Source organism: Rhizopus delemar, genomic scaffold (assembly GCF_000149305.1).
Source record: "Rhizopus delemar RA 99-880 supercont3.3 genomic scaffold, whole genome shotgun sequence".
Classification (NCBI taxonomy): Eukaryota; Fungi; Mucoromycota; class Mucoromycetes; order Mucorales; family Rhizopodaceae; genus Rhizopus; species Rhizopus delemar.
The window spans coordinates 2,955,924-2,971,777 of NW_027137829.1; the positions used below are offsets into that span (position 1 = coordinate 2,955,924).

Sequence of the window (15,854 nt, forward strand, 5' to 3'; positions counted from 1 at the left end):
TTCAACTATGCTAGTGTTGGAGATGTTTGGTTTATAGCATAATTTATTATTTTATTATGTCTACCTATAACATGCGTCCCCACCAGACTTAGTCTTACCTAAGTCGACAAAGATTATTAGAGTAAAGTAATATCTTTTCATTCGTTCTTATTGGCATACATTGCTCCGAATCAATTAATATTATTCTTTTCTTGTTATTCTTATTCTTATTACTATTATTATTATAAATTTTTTTTTTTTTTAAAAAATTGTCCTTTATCTCGATTTAGTAGTAATTAGTTTTTCTTGTTTTCCTATTAATGCTCTTTTCTTCTGAAAAGGCTATTTTTCTTTTATTAGCTCTTCCTTCTAATTGTTTTCGTTTATCCCAATATTGATTGATAAATGTTGGGTCAGAGAAATTATTGGCTGGCTCCCATGTGAAGTGTTTTTAAGTATTTAAAATATGAAAAAGAAGAATTAACGAGACCGAACAATAGTTCTAAAGTCGAATTACTTTTATTAAAGAAAGATTCCAAGGCTATTTATATTAGTTTGAGCAAGACCTGAGATTAAATGACAAGAGATAGTTACGACCGATATGATTTGACATGTATAAGAAAAATTTTATAAACTGATGTAAATAATCAACTGTTGAGATGAAAGTGAAACTTGGCTGTTCAGGGCAGTTGGTAATTATCAGGATCTATTCTTATTCAAACTCATTTGTAAAGATTTAGCTTAGAATGATAAGACTGTTATCTTATTGACATGTCAAAACATGACATTGCCCCCTTCCAGGTTGTAATTATCTTTTCTGGAATTAATGTGGCAAGTAAAAAGATGTTTGTTTAACTGAATGTCAAAATGAGGTTTGAGATGTCAAGATGAGCTCTATTTGTTGTAAGAAATAGGTGCTTGGTAGGGTGAAGTCATATAACGTATAGTGGCTCTTTATATAAACATATAAAGTATAGTGTTCAAGAATGGAACAAAGCATTTAGGCGATAATAAACCCTAAACAGGAATTTATTGCTAAAGTGATGTTTGTCTGTAAATGTGACTGCGTACAAACGTGCAAATTGAAAAATATTAAGGCATGAGAAAAAATTCCATTTTTTACTATCCTTGTAAATATTTTATAATTGCGTTATTTGCTGGTAACATATATGTATAGTTAATGAAAGTTGGGTGGAAGAAGGTCAATGTGTTAACGTCTGTTTCTTTTAGAGTTAGTTACATTGCGATGCACATTTTTTCTTTTCTTGGTTGTATCTTTTTTTAGGAACAAGTTGAACCTCGCGCGCTGGTTCTTGTTCACTTATACGTAACCAATACTTTTGGATCGGTCTGTAATCATGGAAATGACTAGCCGGTTCCCAAGTGTCATCTTCTTCTCCATAACCTTTCCATCGAACTTTATATAAGTAATTACCCGGTGATCCCTTATGGTGTAAAACTGCCTCAACATCGTATGATTCAGATTGATCAGTATTGGATAAAGATACTTCCTGGGAAATAACCTTTATTTGCGATGGAGGTACATCTCTTGGTAAGAGTGCTCCAGTTGCATCAACCAACACGTATGAACCACCTTGAGTTTTTCTTTTGACAGTGTAATTACCAACGTAGAGGGGATCACTTTTTGCAACACGGTTTACATTCTTGAGCGTGACTTGACTACCAGTGGGGATATCGGTTAGAATTCTGTGAGTTTGGTTGAACTTGTCTCGAGAGGCAGCTTGTGAAGTTTTTATTTTTTCACGAATAGCAGGTAAGACAGTGTCATTAAACTCGTTAATTCTAGTTTCTAACTGTTTCATTGTTTCAGGCGATTTAGTTTTGTCCAGCACGTTATTATAATCCTTGTTTTCATTGGGACGTCTTGCGAACATCAATGAGAAAGGTCGTGTGCCGTGTAAAGCTGTATGTGTATTGTTGAGGGCTTCTTGGGTACTGTCAACATACAAGTCCCAATCCTCAGTTCTGCCTTGTAATCTTTTGTGCAAAATATTTTTTGCTTTGCCAACCCATCGTTCAACTATACCGTTAGCTCGGGGATGATAAGCTGATATGAGACGATGATCAATACCGGATGATTCAACATACAGTCTGACGATTTCATTGACATACTCAGTACCATTATCACTTTGGATAATTTTTGGTCGACCAAAGAGCGATAAGATACTCCTTAATGCAAGTGCAATAGTGAGAGAGGATTTATCGGGCAAGGCTTTGAGTACACAATATCGTGTAAAGACGTCCACTACCAGAAGGATGTATTGATTACCTTGTACTGAAGTAGGGAAAGGTCCGGCTGTGTCGATACAGATGTGATCCCAAGGTGCATCAGCATAGATTGAGGTTAAGGGATTGTATCCGTGCTTTGCGATATTGAATTTTTGGCAATCAGGACAACTACGTATTATTTCAAGTGCATCTTCCTTGAGCTTTGTCCAGTGAATACCATCGCTATGTAAAGCTGTTACGATTGCTTGAGCTCCACGGTGTCCTTCTAAGTGTGTATCCATGAGTAGCTTTTGTCTGTCTTCTGGTGCTGGGGTCATCAAGTCAGCAGGCATCATCATTCTGGATGTAAGAATTGATCCGTTAGAATTGATAATTTGTGAAGTGACAATTGTTTTGATGGTTTTATTATCCCCCTCCAGCGTTTTTTCAGGTTCAAAAAGACGCGACAAAGCATCTGGCAGAATATTTTGAATACCAGGTCGATGGATGATTTTGAAGTTATAATCCAGTATAGTATCCAGCCAATTGATCATCATAGCGTTAGCTACAGGCTGAGTGTGGAGATAAGTCAGGGCCTTGTGATCAGTGTATAAGGTGAATGGGTTACCCCACAAAAATGGATGAAACTTCTTTAGTGCAAATATCACTGCTAATAGCTCACGTTTAGTGGTAGAATAATTCTTTTCAGATGAAGAAAGTGAGCGTGCCATGAAACCGATATATCGAGTCTCATTTTTGATAACTTGGTAAAGAACAGCACCAATTGAATAGTTACTAGCATCAGTAGCAACGTAAAAAGGTTGTTCTAAATCTGGATGATGAAGAAGTGGCGCAGAAGACAATAATGCCTTGATTTTTTCAAAAGCACTTTCTTGTTCAGATGTCCAAAGTTTATCAAGTTTACCTTCGAAACGTAATTTGTCCAAAGGCGCAGTGACTTCAGAAATATTTGGCAAGTATTTTCTAAAATAATTTACCAGTCCTAAAAAGCGTTGAATCTCTTTTCCAGATGAAGGTCTAGGCCAAGTCAAAGCGTTTGTAACTTTACGAGGATCGAGTCGAGACCCTTTGGCATCAACACAGAAACCAAGCAAGTAAACAGTAGACTGCGCAAAATGACATTTGTCTGGGTTAAGGATCAAGTTCACTTTAGTTAATCTCTGAATTATGTTTTGCACATGTGTGATGTGTTCCTCATAAGACTTGGAAAAATATGATGATATCATCAACAAAAGCCTGTGCATAAGGTAAATCACGTAATACAATATTAATCACTCGCTGATAACGGGAAGCAATATGTTTCAATCCAAATGGACAACCTCTAAATTGGTATTGTTGACCTTCAAAAGTGAATGTGGTCTTAACACGATCAGGTTCGTAGATTTGGAATCGATGAAATGCTTGTCGAAGATCAAGAGTGGTAAAGATAGTTGATCCTTGTAATTGATCGAAAATCTCTTCAATCTTTGGAATAGGATGTCTATCGTTTGACACGAGAATAGAATTTAACAAGCGAGGATCGAGACAGGGTCGATGTCCTGTGAGATTACCAAGCAAGTCTTTCTTAGGTGCCAATGTTAAAGGAGAATTCCAATCCGAATTAGGTGATGCACGTTCAATAACTTCATCCTTTAACCAAGTGTCAATACATTCACGCATGATTGGTAGTAATTTAAAAGGAGTACGATATGGTGCACGGTAAGCGGTTTTTCCTTTAACAGTATCTAAACGTATAACTGACTCGGGTACAGTACAGAATGAATTCTTTGGTATTAAGGCATTTTGATCAACAAATGGTTTAATAGCATTATGGAAATGAGCTTGTTGCTCAAGTGTACCGAAAGGAGCTTTGTTAGGTTCAGGTGTGTCATCCGTAATCTCTTTGTCAATAACTGGTGCAAGATTAGGATGTCTGATAGCTAAGTTGGTAACAAGAATGTTCAACTTGTGCATTAGGTCTAATCCTATTACAACTTCAGTATCCAAGGAAAGAGGAAGGACTTCAAAAGAATGGGATGTATGAATAAGATTTTTATCATTATCACCGTAAATAACACTTAATGGAAATTTGGTTGTACCGAAACGTTTACTAACATTATCACTTGTAGCAAGTATAACGGAACCAGATACATTTCTATCAACTGCAATATTATATTTATTAACAAATTTTGTGTCTATCGAGCTAAAAGAAGAACCACTATCAACCAGGGCCATAGTGTTCACGTTCTCTATAGTGATAGGTACAATTAAAGAATGGTTAGTATTTTTAAATACTTCATTCTGTTTTGTTAATTTCTTACAGTCATAGCTAACTGGATAACCCTCGTCATCCACGTCCATCAAGTTGCTATCACCACTAGACACCTTGGAGGACGCCTGTTGTGGTCTAGCTTGAGGAGTGACGGTGAGGTTGGGCTTGTTACCATTGGAATTTGCAGTATCCAAGCGAACAGAACGGATGGCCTTAGTTGGACCATGATAAGGCTTGTCACGAGGACAGCGAGCAGCGTGTTCTTTGGACCAAGGGACATTACCCAAACATCGATAACAGTTCTTGGCAACAGACACAAATGATAAAGATCTATTAGATGCAGCAGAAGGAGTGATCACCGAGGAAGAGTTTTGCTTCAGCAAATCCTTGTACTTGTTGCATCTTTCAGTGGGATGATTGGCAATACCATGGATAGCGCAGCGGAACTTGTTCTTCATACTACCCATAGACACTCTTTTACCATTGCCAAGTTGGTTGTTTGAGGTTTCCAAGTTGTTTGGATTGTACTTCGATGCTTCTGTTCCCTTAGAAAGGAGAGGCGAGGAGGAAATTTTTAACCCAGATTCTTGACGGTTAGATGAGCCACTTTCTGAACAAAGGTTTGATGACAGGACCATTCGTGCTTTGGCAGCAACTTTTGTCACGGAGTCTTGTTGATCTCGACCAAGGTTTAGCAAGGAACGAGAGACCTCCTGACGTAAAAAGCCTGGTAAAGCACGCTTGTAAATGGAAGCGGTCCTGATGTCATCATCCCATTTGGCAGCCCTTCGAATACGTTGAAATCGATCTGTAAAGGCTTCAATGGACTCGGTTGGAAGCATTTTAAGTGACAGGAGCTGGTCCATGTATTCCAATTCTTGAGCTACGTCTTGTGCAGCATAGGTCTTGACAATGATCTTTCTTACTTCAGACCAAGTCAAACTACGCCCTTTTAGAACCTCGTTAAACCATGAACGTTGATCTCGGTTCATCTTGATTGGGACCAGGCGAGACCAACTCGAATCAACAGATAGACCATTTGACTCAATGATTAGGGAGAAGGTGTCAAGTAAGTCTTCTACGGAGTCATGTACATCGGCATCTTTTCTCCAGACATTACCCCTCCATTGCCAGACAGGAAGATCAGGTGGGATAATATGAGCCGACCGAGTGTTAAAAGCAGTATTTGAGAAGCCAGGACTGAAAACAGCATTACCTACGGGTGTAGGAGGAGTAATACAGAAAGCTTGAGCATCATCTAAGAACTGGATGCAGTTCTTTATATTAACTGCCTGTTCTTGGAGCTTGGTTAGCTCTTCTTGAGGAGCTCCAGTTACCACAGCACGAGCGATCTGTTGTCTAAGGTCTGTCAATGTAACCCTCAGACCCATAACAGCATCGATAGATGGATCTTCTTTTAATTCAAAACCATTTGAAGTGGTAGAAGCAGCTTCTTCAACGATAGCCATTTCTATGTCTTCACTGACCCTGGATGTCTCTTCTTCTTGTTGATTAAGGTTGCCTTTCTTATTAAGGGAGGAAACTTGAGTGGATTGATCGTTGTCAGCCATATTTTGTAATTTTAAACAAAAGTTCAGAATTCGTTAAAAAAAATGAAGTGTTTTTAAGTATTTAAAATATGAAAAAGAAGAATTAACGAGACCGAACAATAGTTCTAAAGTCGAATTACTTTTATTAAAGAAAGATTCCAAGGCTATTTATATTAGTTTGAGCAAGACCTGAGATTAAATGACAAGAGATAGTTACGACCGATATGATTTGACATGTATAAGAAAAATTTTATAAACTGATGTAAATAATCAACTGTTGAGATGAAAGTGAAACTTGGCTGTTCAGGGCAGTTGGTAATTATCAGGATCTATTCTTATTCAAACTCATTTGTAAAGATTTAGCTTAGAATGATAAGACTGTTATCTTATTGACATGTCAAAACATGACACCATGTATTGGCTCTATCACCGTAACCTGCCCATTTAACTAAATATTCTCTACTACCAGAAGAACCTCTATGATCACGAATTTCTTCAACTGTGTAGTATTCATCTTCAATGATGGATTCATCAATTGATATAACCTTTAATTCAGATGGAGTGTAATCTCTATGCAAAAGTTCATTTTGTTCATCCTTCAATACATATGATCCTCCTTTAGTACGTCTAACAACTGTATAGGGGCCTTCGTAGAGAGGTGCTAATTTATTCGGTCTGTGTGGTAGTTTAACCATCACATGAGTACCATTTTCAATTTCAATTAGCATTTTCCTTTTGTTGTATCTTTTGCTATATTCTTCTACAATTCTTTGTGTTCTTTCTTTAATTGCAGGAAACACTATCTTTTCCATCTTTTCTATTCTTTTCATAAGTTCTTCTTCAGACATATAACGAGAGGGCATTTGTTTTATTTCTTCTTCACTGCTATAGTCTTTTATTTTATTTATGGTTCTTGCATACATCAGAGAAAAAGGAGAGGAATTTGTTCTATTTCTTATTTTATAATTCACAGCTAACTGAACTATAGGAAGATAATGATCCCAATCTTGTGCATTAGATTTACACATCTTTCTGATTGTATTTAGTGCAATTTTGACAGCTGATTCAGCACTTCCATTAGCTTGTGGATGATAAGCCGTAGTATAGCGTCTGTCAATACCAAGTGTTTTCATAATATCATATTGAAGGGAATTTTTAAACTCTCCTCCATTATCAGAGCTTATAATTTTAGGTAAGCCATAGTCTCCAAATATCTGGACTAGAGTCTTTGCTACTGTATCGGATTGCTTATTGGACAATGCTCTTAATATTGTATATCTTGTGCAAATATCTGTGAGCACAAATAAATATATATTGCCATTTTCAGTCACTGGTAATGGACCTGCTAAATCTAAAGTCACATGGTCAAAAGGTGCATGTGCTACTATATTAGTTAAGGGATGGTAACCTCTTTTACTAATGTTATGTTTTTGGCATTCAGAGCATGATCTTACAGTTTCTACTGCATCTTTATAAATGCTAGTCCAGTGCATACCGTCAGCATGAATTCTTTGAACAATGCTTTCACTACCAAAATGACCAAATTCATGGGTTTCATTTAAGATCTTATCTCTCTCTTCTTCAGGAGGACATATATAGTCTAAAGTAGCATGCTTGTTATTTACTAACTTTACAGCAAGTATGTTTACACTTTTATCTTTACTGTAGGCTTTTCTTTTATTCATTGCCTTCTTATTCTTCCTATAAGGTGTTTTACCCCCTTCCAGCTTGGATTCATCTCTAGGAGGATACAAGCGGCTAAGTTCATCAGGTAGTATATTTAAAATTCCTTTAATATGCACTACTCTGAAACTAAATTCAAGGATCGTTTCAAGCCAACCAACCAACATAGGTGACAGTTCTTTCTGTGAGTGAATGTAGACTAGTGATTTATGATCACATTGCACTTCAAAATGTTTTCCTAACAGAAAAATGCGAAACTTTTTTAAGGCAAGAATAATTGCATATAATTCTCTTTTAGTCGTACTCCAGTTTCTTTGACTAGGCGATAAGGACTGAGAAACAAAAGCAATATGCTTGATACGTCCTTTTTCATCCTTTTGAAACAAGACAGCAGCAGCGCCGTACTGTGAAGCATCAGTTGCCACGTACATTTTTTTATTTAAATCAGGATAATGTAAGATATGCTTTGATTGTAAGATGCTTTTCAAAGCTTTGAATCTTTCAGTATGTAAACTTGTCCAATTTTTATCAACATGTGGATCATTTCTTAAACTATCAATAGGTGCAGCAACTTCAGAGATCATCGGTATAAAGTCTCTAAAATAGTTGATCAATCCCATAAATCGCTGAATGTCCTTACAGGTCTTTGGAATAGGCCAGGATTCAACATTTGTCAGCTTATTTTTGTCTACTTTAATTCCAGTAGCATTAACAACAAAACCTAACATGTGTACCGAATGTTGAAACCAGCTACATTTTTCAGGGTTCAAGATCAGATTAACAGAAGTTAAACGATCAATGACTCGCTTGACATCTCTAGCATGTTCTTTAATTGATGAACTGCTAATTATGCAATCATCGACAAAAGTCTGAACAATATCTCTCATATCTTCAAAGAGGATATCCATTACCTTACAAAAAATAGCTGTTACAGTTTTTACACCAAAACAACACCCTTGAAAACTATACTGCTTATTATTATGCGTAAAAGTTAACTTGTGTTGATCATCAGGATGAACCAAAAAACGATTATATGCACTCTTTAAATCTAAGGTGGTAAATACTTTCTTACCCGCAAGATTGTCAAATATATTTCTTACTATTGGTACTGGATAATTGACATCAGGAAGTAAACGATTCAATCCTCTCACATCTGCACAAACACGATGTGAAACAATTTCGCCAGCTTTATTTGTTTTCGGAACCAACAATAAAGGACTGTTAAAGCTGGTATTAATTGTAGTTCTTTTTATTGTACCACTTTCTAGCCATTCTTCAATTTGTTTATCTAGCACTGGCCTTAAGCTATGTGCAATAGGATATTGCCTCTGATATGATGTAGCACCCTTTTCTGTCGGAAGTCTAACAACTGATTCAGGAATTGTACAAAAAGAAGTTATTGGTATCTTTTGATTTTTATCAATTGAAGGCTGAATAATATTCATAAAGGCCTTTCTTTCTTCATATGTACCAGCAGGAGAATTATCAGGTTCATATAGCTCATCATGATCAATATTGAGGCTATTAAACAATTCATCCTTTTGTTTATTTTTAGAATATACATTTTCACCATCATTCCAATTGACGGCTACACCTGTAAGCCCTATTCCCATTTTAGGTAAAATTTCGGCACCAAGTAATACGTCAAACTCTAGATCATGGTTGAAATTTACAAGTTCAAATTCATGCTTAAAAGTGATATTATTGATATAAGACAGGCTTAAAGGCTCAGTTTTACCAATTCTTTTAGCTGAACTATTAACAGATGCAAAATTTAAACTGCCAGATAATTGTGTGATTTTATTCAACTTCAAAATATTTTTAAAAGTTTTGTATTTCAGGCATGTTACGTCACTACCAGTATCAATTTTTGCTAGTAGCTTGATTCCCTCTAAATAAATAGGAGTAATTAATTTAAATGCATCTTGTTTGTTATGTAGTCAATGCGACTTACAATCATAATCGATGTCATCCATCATAATGTCTTTAATTCCATTTTCTAAATCATTCTCATTCTCATCATCCTTATCAGATGGGGAAGATTCAATTTTTTTGTTTTGAGCTCTCTCATTTGTAGGCTTTTCATCATTATTGATCTTGACAGACAGAATTGTCGCATTCCTTTTCTGCTCAAAATATTCCTTGCACTTGTGTCCAGGACTCCAAGGCTTTTTACAGTATAGGCAATCTTTTTTCTCATTTGTTGCAGGGTTAGGTTTGTTTTTCTGACCAAAAAATTTGTTGCTAAGACCATAGTTTGCTTCCTTTTCCTTTTCTTTTTTACTGAAGCAAGATTGTGTGTCGTGGGTCTTGTTCCAACCATGTTTCTTGCAAAATATTCTATCACGCATGCGAGGATCACGGCTTGACATAACAGCTAGTGGATTCCCATTATTCATTCTTTGTTTTTTTCTACCATAGCCCAAACTTGAGCCAGAACCAGATGCCAGATTCAAACCAGCATTCACCAAGGCAGCTTCTGCGGCATAACTTCTGTAGCTGTCTCCTAGTATGTCTCTTGCGACTTTCGCAACTTCTTCAATTGTCAAATCATCATGTGACTCATTTTTCCCATATAAAGCAATACGTGTACACACTTGAACAGACTGTGTCAGAGAGGCCAAAAATCTCTGTGCCAACATGGGATCGGCAGCATTCAACCCTGCGTCATTCACTGCACGCAAAAAACGAGTACTGTATTGTGTGACAGTTTCTGTGTCCCTCATTACCATGGTGAACACCATTGTAGCAGATTCCCTTGTACGGTGTAGAGTGGTGAATTTGTTTAAAAAACATTTTCTTGCTGATTTCCAATCATGACATCTTTTTAATTCGGCTTCCACCCATGGGTCATGGTCATAGTGAATGCATAGCGGCAAGTATTTGTCCCACACCATTTCAATATCCATTCCTGCCGAATAGACAACCTTCTCAAAGGTCCTCAAGAAATGCTCCTCCGAGTCAAATGCCTCATCGTTTGGAAACGGTAGGCGAACGCTTGACGCCAACTGATATTTGGGCAAGTCCTTCCTAGTCAGAGTCAATCCAACACGAGCAATCTCCTTTTTTGTGGCAGTAGCTTCTGTGTCTTGACATATTTTTTTTAATGACCAAATACTTTTTTTGAAGTAAGCAATACTCTCTTGAGCCTTCTTCATTTCTGCTTCTATTACTTTCTGACGTAAAGTATCATTTTGCTCAGTAGCTTGATTGTACTCTGAAGCCAGGGACAACAGCTTACTCTCCCATTCGGTCATCATGACCTGTAAGTTCTCTACAATTGACTGGGATGTCTCCATCCTTTCTTCTGTTCCACTGGATGTACCAGGCAACGAAGTAACCGAATTCATCAAAGGCTGAACATTTTGACAAGAAGCATCAATCTCCTCCATCGTAATGTCACCATTTGCTGTCTCAATGGACTTTCCAACAGTACCAGTGGTATCAGTGGACTTTGATTTCAATGGGCTATGTTTATCAGACATACTACCAAGAATCAAAAGTAATATTTTAGTAAAGTTTGAATAAAAATAAATTCAAAGTAAAAAATGTAATAAACGAAGATAAAAAAGAAATAAAAAAGCACCAAAACGATAATTACTTTGAGATACTTTTTATTCTTGATTATATCCAAGTTAAAAGTTATCCTTTTTTCAATCAGGATTTAGGTGGGATATTTATATTGAGGATTGATTATTATATTGAATAAATACTTAAAAAAATAAGACTGCTACAAATAATTTCAAAATTGTATAAAAGATTATCTGATTGTCAGTATTGCGTTTTTTAATCATAATCTAAATCAAAATATGTTTATCAAAATCTAATATTACCATCAAAATGTTTTTGGGATAATATATAAAATATCATAATTGTTAAAAATAAATAGAATTATATTAATTAATTTAAAATATTATATTTGAATTTTAACTTTAATAATAATGGTTTTATCTTTCTTATAATAATTGATCGTCATTCTTTTGAATGATAATTCATGGGGACGATTGAGTTAAATCAATTGGTTCTTTCTTGATGTTTCATTATGGATTGGGGCATTGTCATCATATCTTGTTCCATGGAATCTTATCTTGTATAATTATATTATAAATCGTTGTTCTAAGCTACTAGTGTTGCATTTATAAATAGTCATCCATGGAATCGTTGTTTAAGACGGCACTTGTATTTTGTTCCTGAATGGTTATTGGGTTTGAGTAAACTCGGTTACTAAATAAGTGCAGAAAGACTGAAACCTAATAATGGAGACAACAGGAGCTATTAAGGCACCAATCGGATTATCGATAGGATTATTTCTCAATCATTCGTTTAGATCAATAAAGTTACTATGCAAGAAAAACAATATTCTATTCTGACATACATAGTCTCAATGCAACTTAATACATTGGATCATAAAAGAGATTATGCAAAGACTCATTACTATAACAAGTTGGTATTATATATGCAAGACATTCATTACTCTTTATGATATAATTCATCGTCAGATCTTTATGATTCAACTATGCTAGTGTTGGAGATGTTTGGTTTATAGCATAATTTATTATTTTATTATGTCTACCTATAACATGGTCGACCTCAGCTTCTGAAGCTCGCTGCTGCTGTTGCTGTTGCTGTTGCTGTAGCAATTGTGTCAATTGCTGTATCTGAGCAGCCATTATATCTGGTGCGAAACCAGAGGCTGCTCGGATGGCTTCAGCACCAACAGAGCTCTCCAAGCGAGGAGTTGTAAAGCTACTGAAGCCTGCAACAGGAACAGAAGCAGAAGCAGGAGCAGGAGCAAGAGCAGAAGCGGGAACAGGAGCAGAAGCAGAGGTGGGAGCGGGAGCAGGAACAGGAACAACAGAAGCGGGAGCAGAAGCAGGAACAACAGTGGATGATGATCCAGCAATGCTCATAGAAATTCTTGCCCTTTTGGGAGCATTGCTGGGGACACTGATGGGGGTGGCGACGCGACGAGACATTTTTTAAGATAAACTTTAAGGAAGAAAAAACAAGAGTACAAAATAAATTGAAGATGTATACAAAAGCAAGGTAGTACTTTATTTGTTTTACAAAAAAAAAAAGAAAAGCAAAGAAAGGAAAAGAAAAAAGCCTTTACAGTTAAAGATATTACATTTGAATAATAATAATAAAAAAGATTTTAAACTGTTTATGAATACCCTCTCTGAGTGTTTCAATAGTTAAACCATATTTAAAAAAAACTTGTTTTTAATCGATAGTAGGTAATCGTAACACTGGTAAAATGAGGCTATAAAAAAAGTACTTTTTTTTTCCTTTTTTTTCCTTTTTTTTCCTTTTTTTTCCTTTTTTTTTCTTTTTTTTTAAAAAAAAAACATTCTTTCTAAAAGGTAAGTTCTTAATATTATATATATTCTATTTCTGTTCTAATGGTACTTTTACTTTAGTAAAATCGTATTGCCTGCTTTTTTTGTGGTTTAAATGGTCTTTATAAAGTCTCTTTCTAAGGACTACCTTTTCTTCTTCTTTTACTTGTTGGTATAAGCTTGGATGACGTTTTTTTTTTTCTTTTTTTCTTTTTCCTGGTTCATCTAAAGCAAGGTACTATTACTTTTACTAAATATCCTTCATAACTAATAGTTATTATAGATGCGTGCTGTTTCTTTTTTTTACTTGTTGCTTTAAACTTAGCTAGTTGTCCTGGGCTATCTAAAGCAAGGTATTATTAATTTTACTACGCATACTCAATAACTAATAGTTATTATAGATACGTGCTACTTTTTTTACTTGTTGGTATAAGTTTAGCTAGTCTTCTGGCCTATTTAAAGAAAGGTACTATTACTTCTACTACGTATACTCAATAGCTAATAATTATTATAGATACGTGCTACTTTGCTTTGGCCTTTTACTATTTCTTTCTCGCCTTTGCTTTGGTTCTTGAGTACTGATGTCTTTTCTTCTTTTGCTTTGAGTGCCCAATTCCTTGAATCCTTGTGTCTTTGCATCCTTGAGCTTGGCTTTTTTTTTTCTTCTTCTTATGAGAACTTTTTGAGTTCCACGAGATTAATCGATGTTTTTTTAGATTAGATGATGCTATTTTGATGGCATTAGGTAAGTCAAGTAAGCTTTTAAAACGCTACGAGCAAAGAAATACTGTATATTATTATTATTTTATTTAAATAAAAAAAAAGCTATTTTTATAAAACAAATCCCTATTTTTTTGTATATATAAAGCAATATTTATTGCAATATGAATGGTCAATAAAGAAGTATATAAGCTATATGAGTGGTCTATAAAGAAGTATATAAAGCAATATGAGTGGTCAATAAAACCTGTATATAAAGCAATATGAGTGGTTTATAAAAGACCAAAAAGACAAATAAAGCATTGATTTGAAAAGTATCATTGGCTGCCGAGCACCATTAGATATCAAAGGGATAATAAACAGGAGCCATAACATAACTGATGGAAGTTGCGTCTTGCGAGATCAGTTAACGAATAAATGTACCAGCAGTCTCCTGTCTCTGCCACAAATCTTGCAACATCTCTTAACCAAAAGATTAACGACGGTTTAAACGATTTGTGGCAGAGACAGGAGGTAGTGCGATCAACAATCAGTTACCCGATGTCACACGATTCTAAGCTCTTTCGCAAGATTGATAATATATCTGTTAACAAATTTGCACGATTATTTGTAGTGCACTGCACATAATTGCGAATATTACTCGAATATTAAGAGCTTAATATTGCTAATTTTAAGACCGCTTTTTTTAAAAGTTGATAAAGCACTCAAAAATATAAATTTTGTATCGTAAATGGGCCTTGAATATCACAGTTATATATAGATTTGATTTATAACTTTGAAAAAAATTATTATCTATAAAAAACAAAAGTTTATTTTTTACGTCAAGGGTAAGCATGTTAAGGAGGTAAAAGTGACTGATGTTAAAAAAATTCTCTCACTTAGGACTTTAAATTCAGTTTTTTTTTTTTTTTTTTTTTTTTTTTGTTAAGTTATTTTCTTAGGCAAAATTTCATATTAATATATTTTAAAGTCAGGGTTACTTTTTTGTGCTTTGAAATTTTTCTTGCTGTATTTTTTTTTTCTTATTTCAAAAGCTTGCTCGTTTTCTATTATAATGCCTAACAAAAATCTTTACATTTGTGTTTGCCCTGAAGTTTGTGCCATCAAGGCTAATGGCTATGATATTGTAAAAAAATCAACTTTTGAACGCCATGAAGTAACTCGACAGTACTCGACAATTTACTCAACGTACCCTGTTCACCATTTACATGGCCAACACGGTATGAATGTTACTTTTAGTTGTAATCAATGTATCCTAAGACTTCTTAAATAGTAACTGATGACATGTTGACGATGTTTGGCCAATCTGAAAGTCAAATTACTGAAGCCATGGAAGTTGATTCCAGTAGATATAAATTTTTATTAGCTGTTGAAATACAGCAACATAATGCGTTACTCATTTCAATTCATTAGGTACGAATTTAGAGGAAATAGATGACAATGGTGAAGCAATTGATTTCGACAACGTTGATCTTGACCTTGATGATGATTATGAAGATCAATTCAATGAAAATGTTGATGGTAATTCTTATTTTCTTTTGCCGAAAAAAAAAACACTGAAACTTGTTTATTGTAGAAACACCAATGTACACTAATAGAAGCTTTCCACCCCTTGATGAACCACTTTCATTGTACCTGTTCTTTTTTGTGATTTTGTTCAAAACAAAATTTTTGACTGATGATCAAACTGAATTATTAATGGAATGTATGAACGTGGTTCTTCTTTTTACCAACATGAAGTATCGATTTCCTGTTAAGGCCACCACTCTCTTGTCCAGCTCAGAATTATTGAAAAGATGCTACGAGGGCGTCACACAATATTCTGTATGTAAGGGTTGTCATCGACTTTATCGTTTAAACGAGAATGGTGTCGTGTTTGGTCATTAATGATGTCTTTATTTATTATTTTATTATTGATCTCAGTCCATCCTACGTCAGACTATACAATTAATAGTCAGACGATATAATCCAGGGTTCATTCTAAATTATTAGATCCTCCCCTTTTTCTTACTTAATAAATAGTAGTTGTTAGCTATTGACTTCCTACTGTTTTCATATTATAAGTACCAAATATCTCAGTTT

At 35.0% G+C, this 15,854-nt stretch overlaps 6 protein-coding genes across 6 annotated transcripts; 1 reads left to right on the forward strand and 5 right to left on the reverse strand.

Annotated features, from left to right (window-relative positions):
- Positions 1–1,211: 1,211 nt before the first annotated feature.
- On the reverse strand, positions 1,212–6,051 carry RO3G_05344 (uncharacterized protein; the record flags this gene model as incomplete). The annotated part of the gene is made up of 4 exons (XM_067659934.1): positions 1,212–3,431; positions 3,493–3,665; positions 3,780–4,370; positions 4,530–6,051. The coding sequence occupies 4 exons, from the start codon at positions 6,049–6,051 to the stop codon at positions 1,212–1,214; spliced, it is 4,506 nt and encodes a 1,501-aa protein (XP_067516035.1).
- A 365-nt stretch (positions 6,052–6,416) lies between these two features.
- On the reverse strand, positions 6,417–9,326 carry RO3G_05345 (uncharacterized protein; the record flags this gene model as incomplete). The annotated part of the gene is made up of 1 exon (XM_067659935.1): positions 6,417–9,326. The coding sequence occupies one exon, from the start codon at positions 9,324–9,326 to the stop codon at positions 6,417–6,419; it is 2,910 nt and encodes a 969-aa protein (XP_067516036.1).
- Positions 9,327–9,653: 327 nt separating this feature from the next.
- RO3G_05346 (uncharacterized protein) lies at positions 9,654–11,198 on the reverse strand (the record flags this gene model as incomplete). The annotated part of the gene is made up of 1 exon (XM_067659936.1): positions 9,654–11,198. The coding sequence occupies one exon, from the start codon at positions 11,196–11,198 to the stop codon at positions 9,654–9,656; it is 1,545 nt and encodes a 514-aa protein (XP_067516037.1).
- A 1,029-nt stretch (positions 11,199–12,227) lies between these two features.
- Positions 12,228–12,689, reverse strand: RO3G_05347 (uncharacterized protein; the record flags this gene model as incomplete). Its single annotated transcript, XM_067659937.1, has 1 exon — positions 12,228–12,689. The coding sequence occupies one exon, from the start codon at positions 12,687–12,689 to the stop codon at positions 12,228–12,230; it is 462 nt and encodes a 153-aa protein (XP_067516038.1).
- Positions 12,690–13,302: 613 nt separating this feature from the next.
- Positions 13,303–13,691, reverse strand: RO3G_05348 (uncharacterized protein; the record flags this gene model as incomplete). Its single annotated transcript, XM_067659938.1, has 5 exons — positions 13,303–13,319; positions 13,360–13,391; positions 13,422–13,437; positions 13,474–13,504; positions 13,596–13,691. 5 exons carry the CDS (start codon positions 13,689–13,691, stop codon positions 13,303–13,305), a joined length of 192 nt encoding a protein of 63 aa, XP_067516039.1.
- Positions 13,692–14,826: 1,135 nt separating this feature from the next.
- On the forward strand, positions 14,827–15,659 carry RO3G_05349 (uncharacterized protein; the record flags this gene model as incomplete). Its single annotated transcript, XM_067659939.1, has 4 exons — positions 14,827–14,992; positions 15,046–15,117; positions 15,186–15,293; positions 15,349–15,659. The coding sequence occupies 4 exons, from the start codon at positions 14,827–14,829 to the stop codon at positions 15,657–15,659; spliced, it is 657 nt and encodes a 218-aa protein (XP_067516040.1).
- Positions 15,660–15,854: the final 195 nt, after the last annotated feature.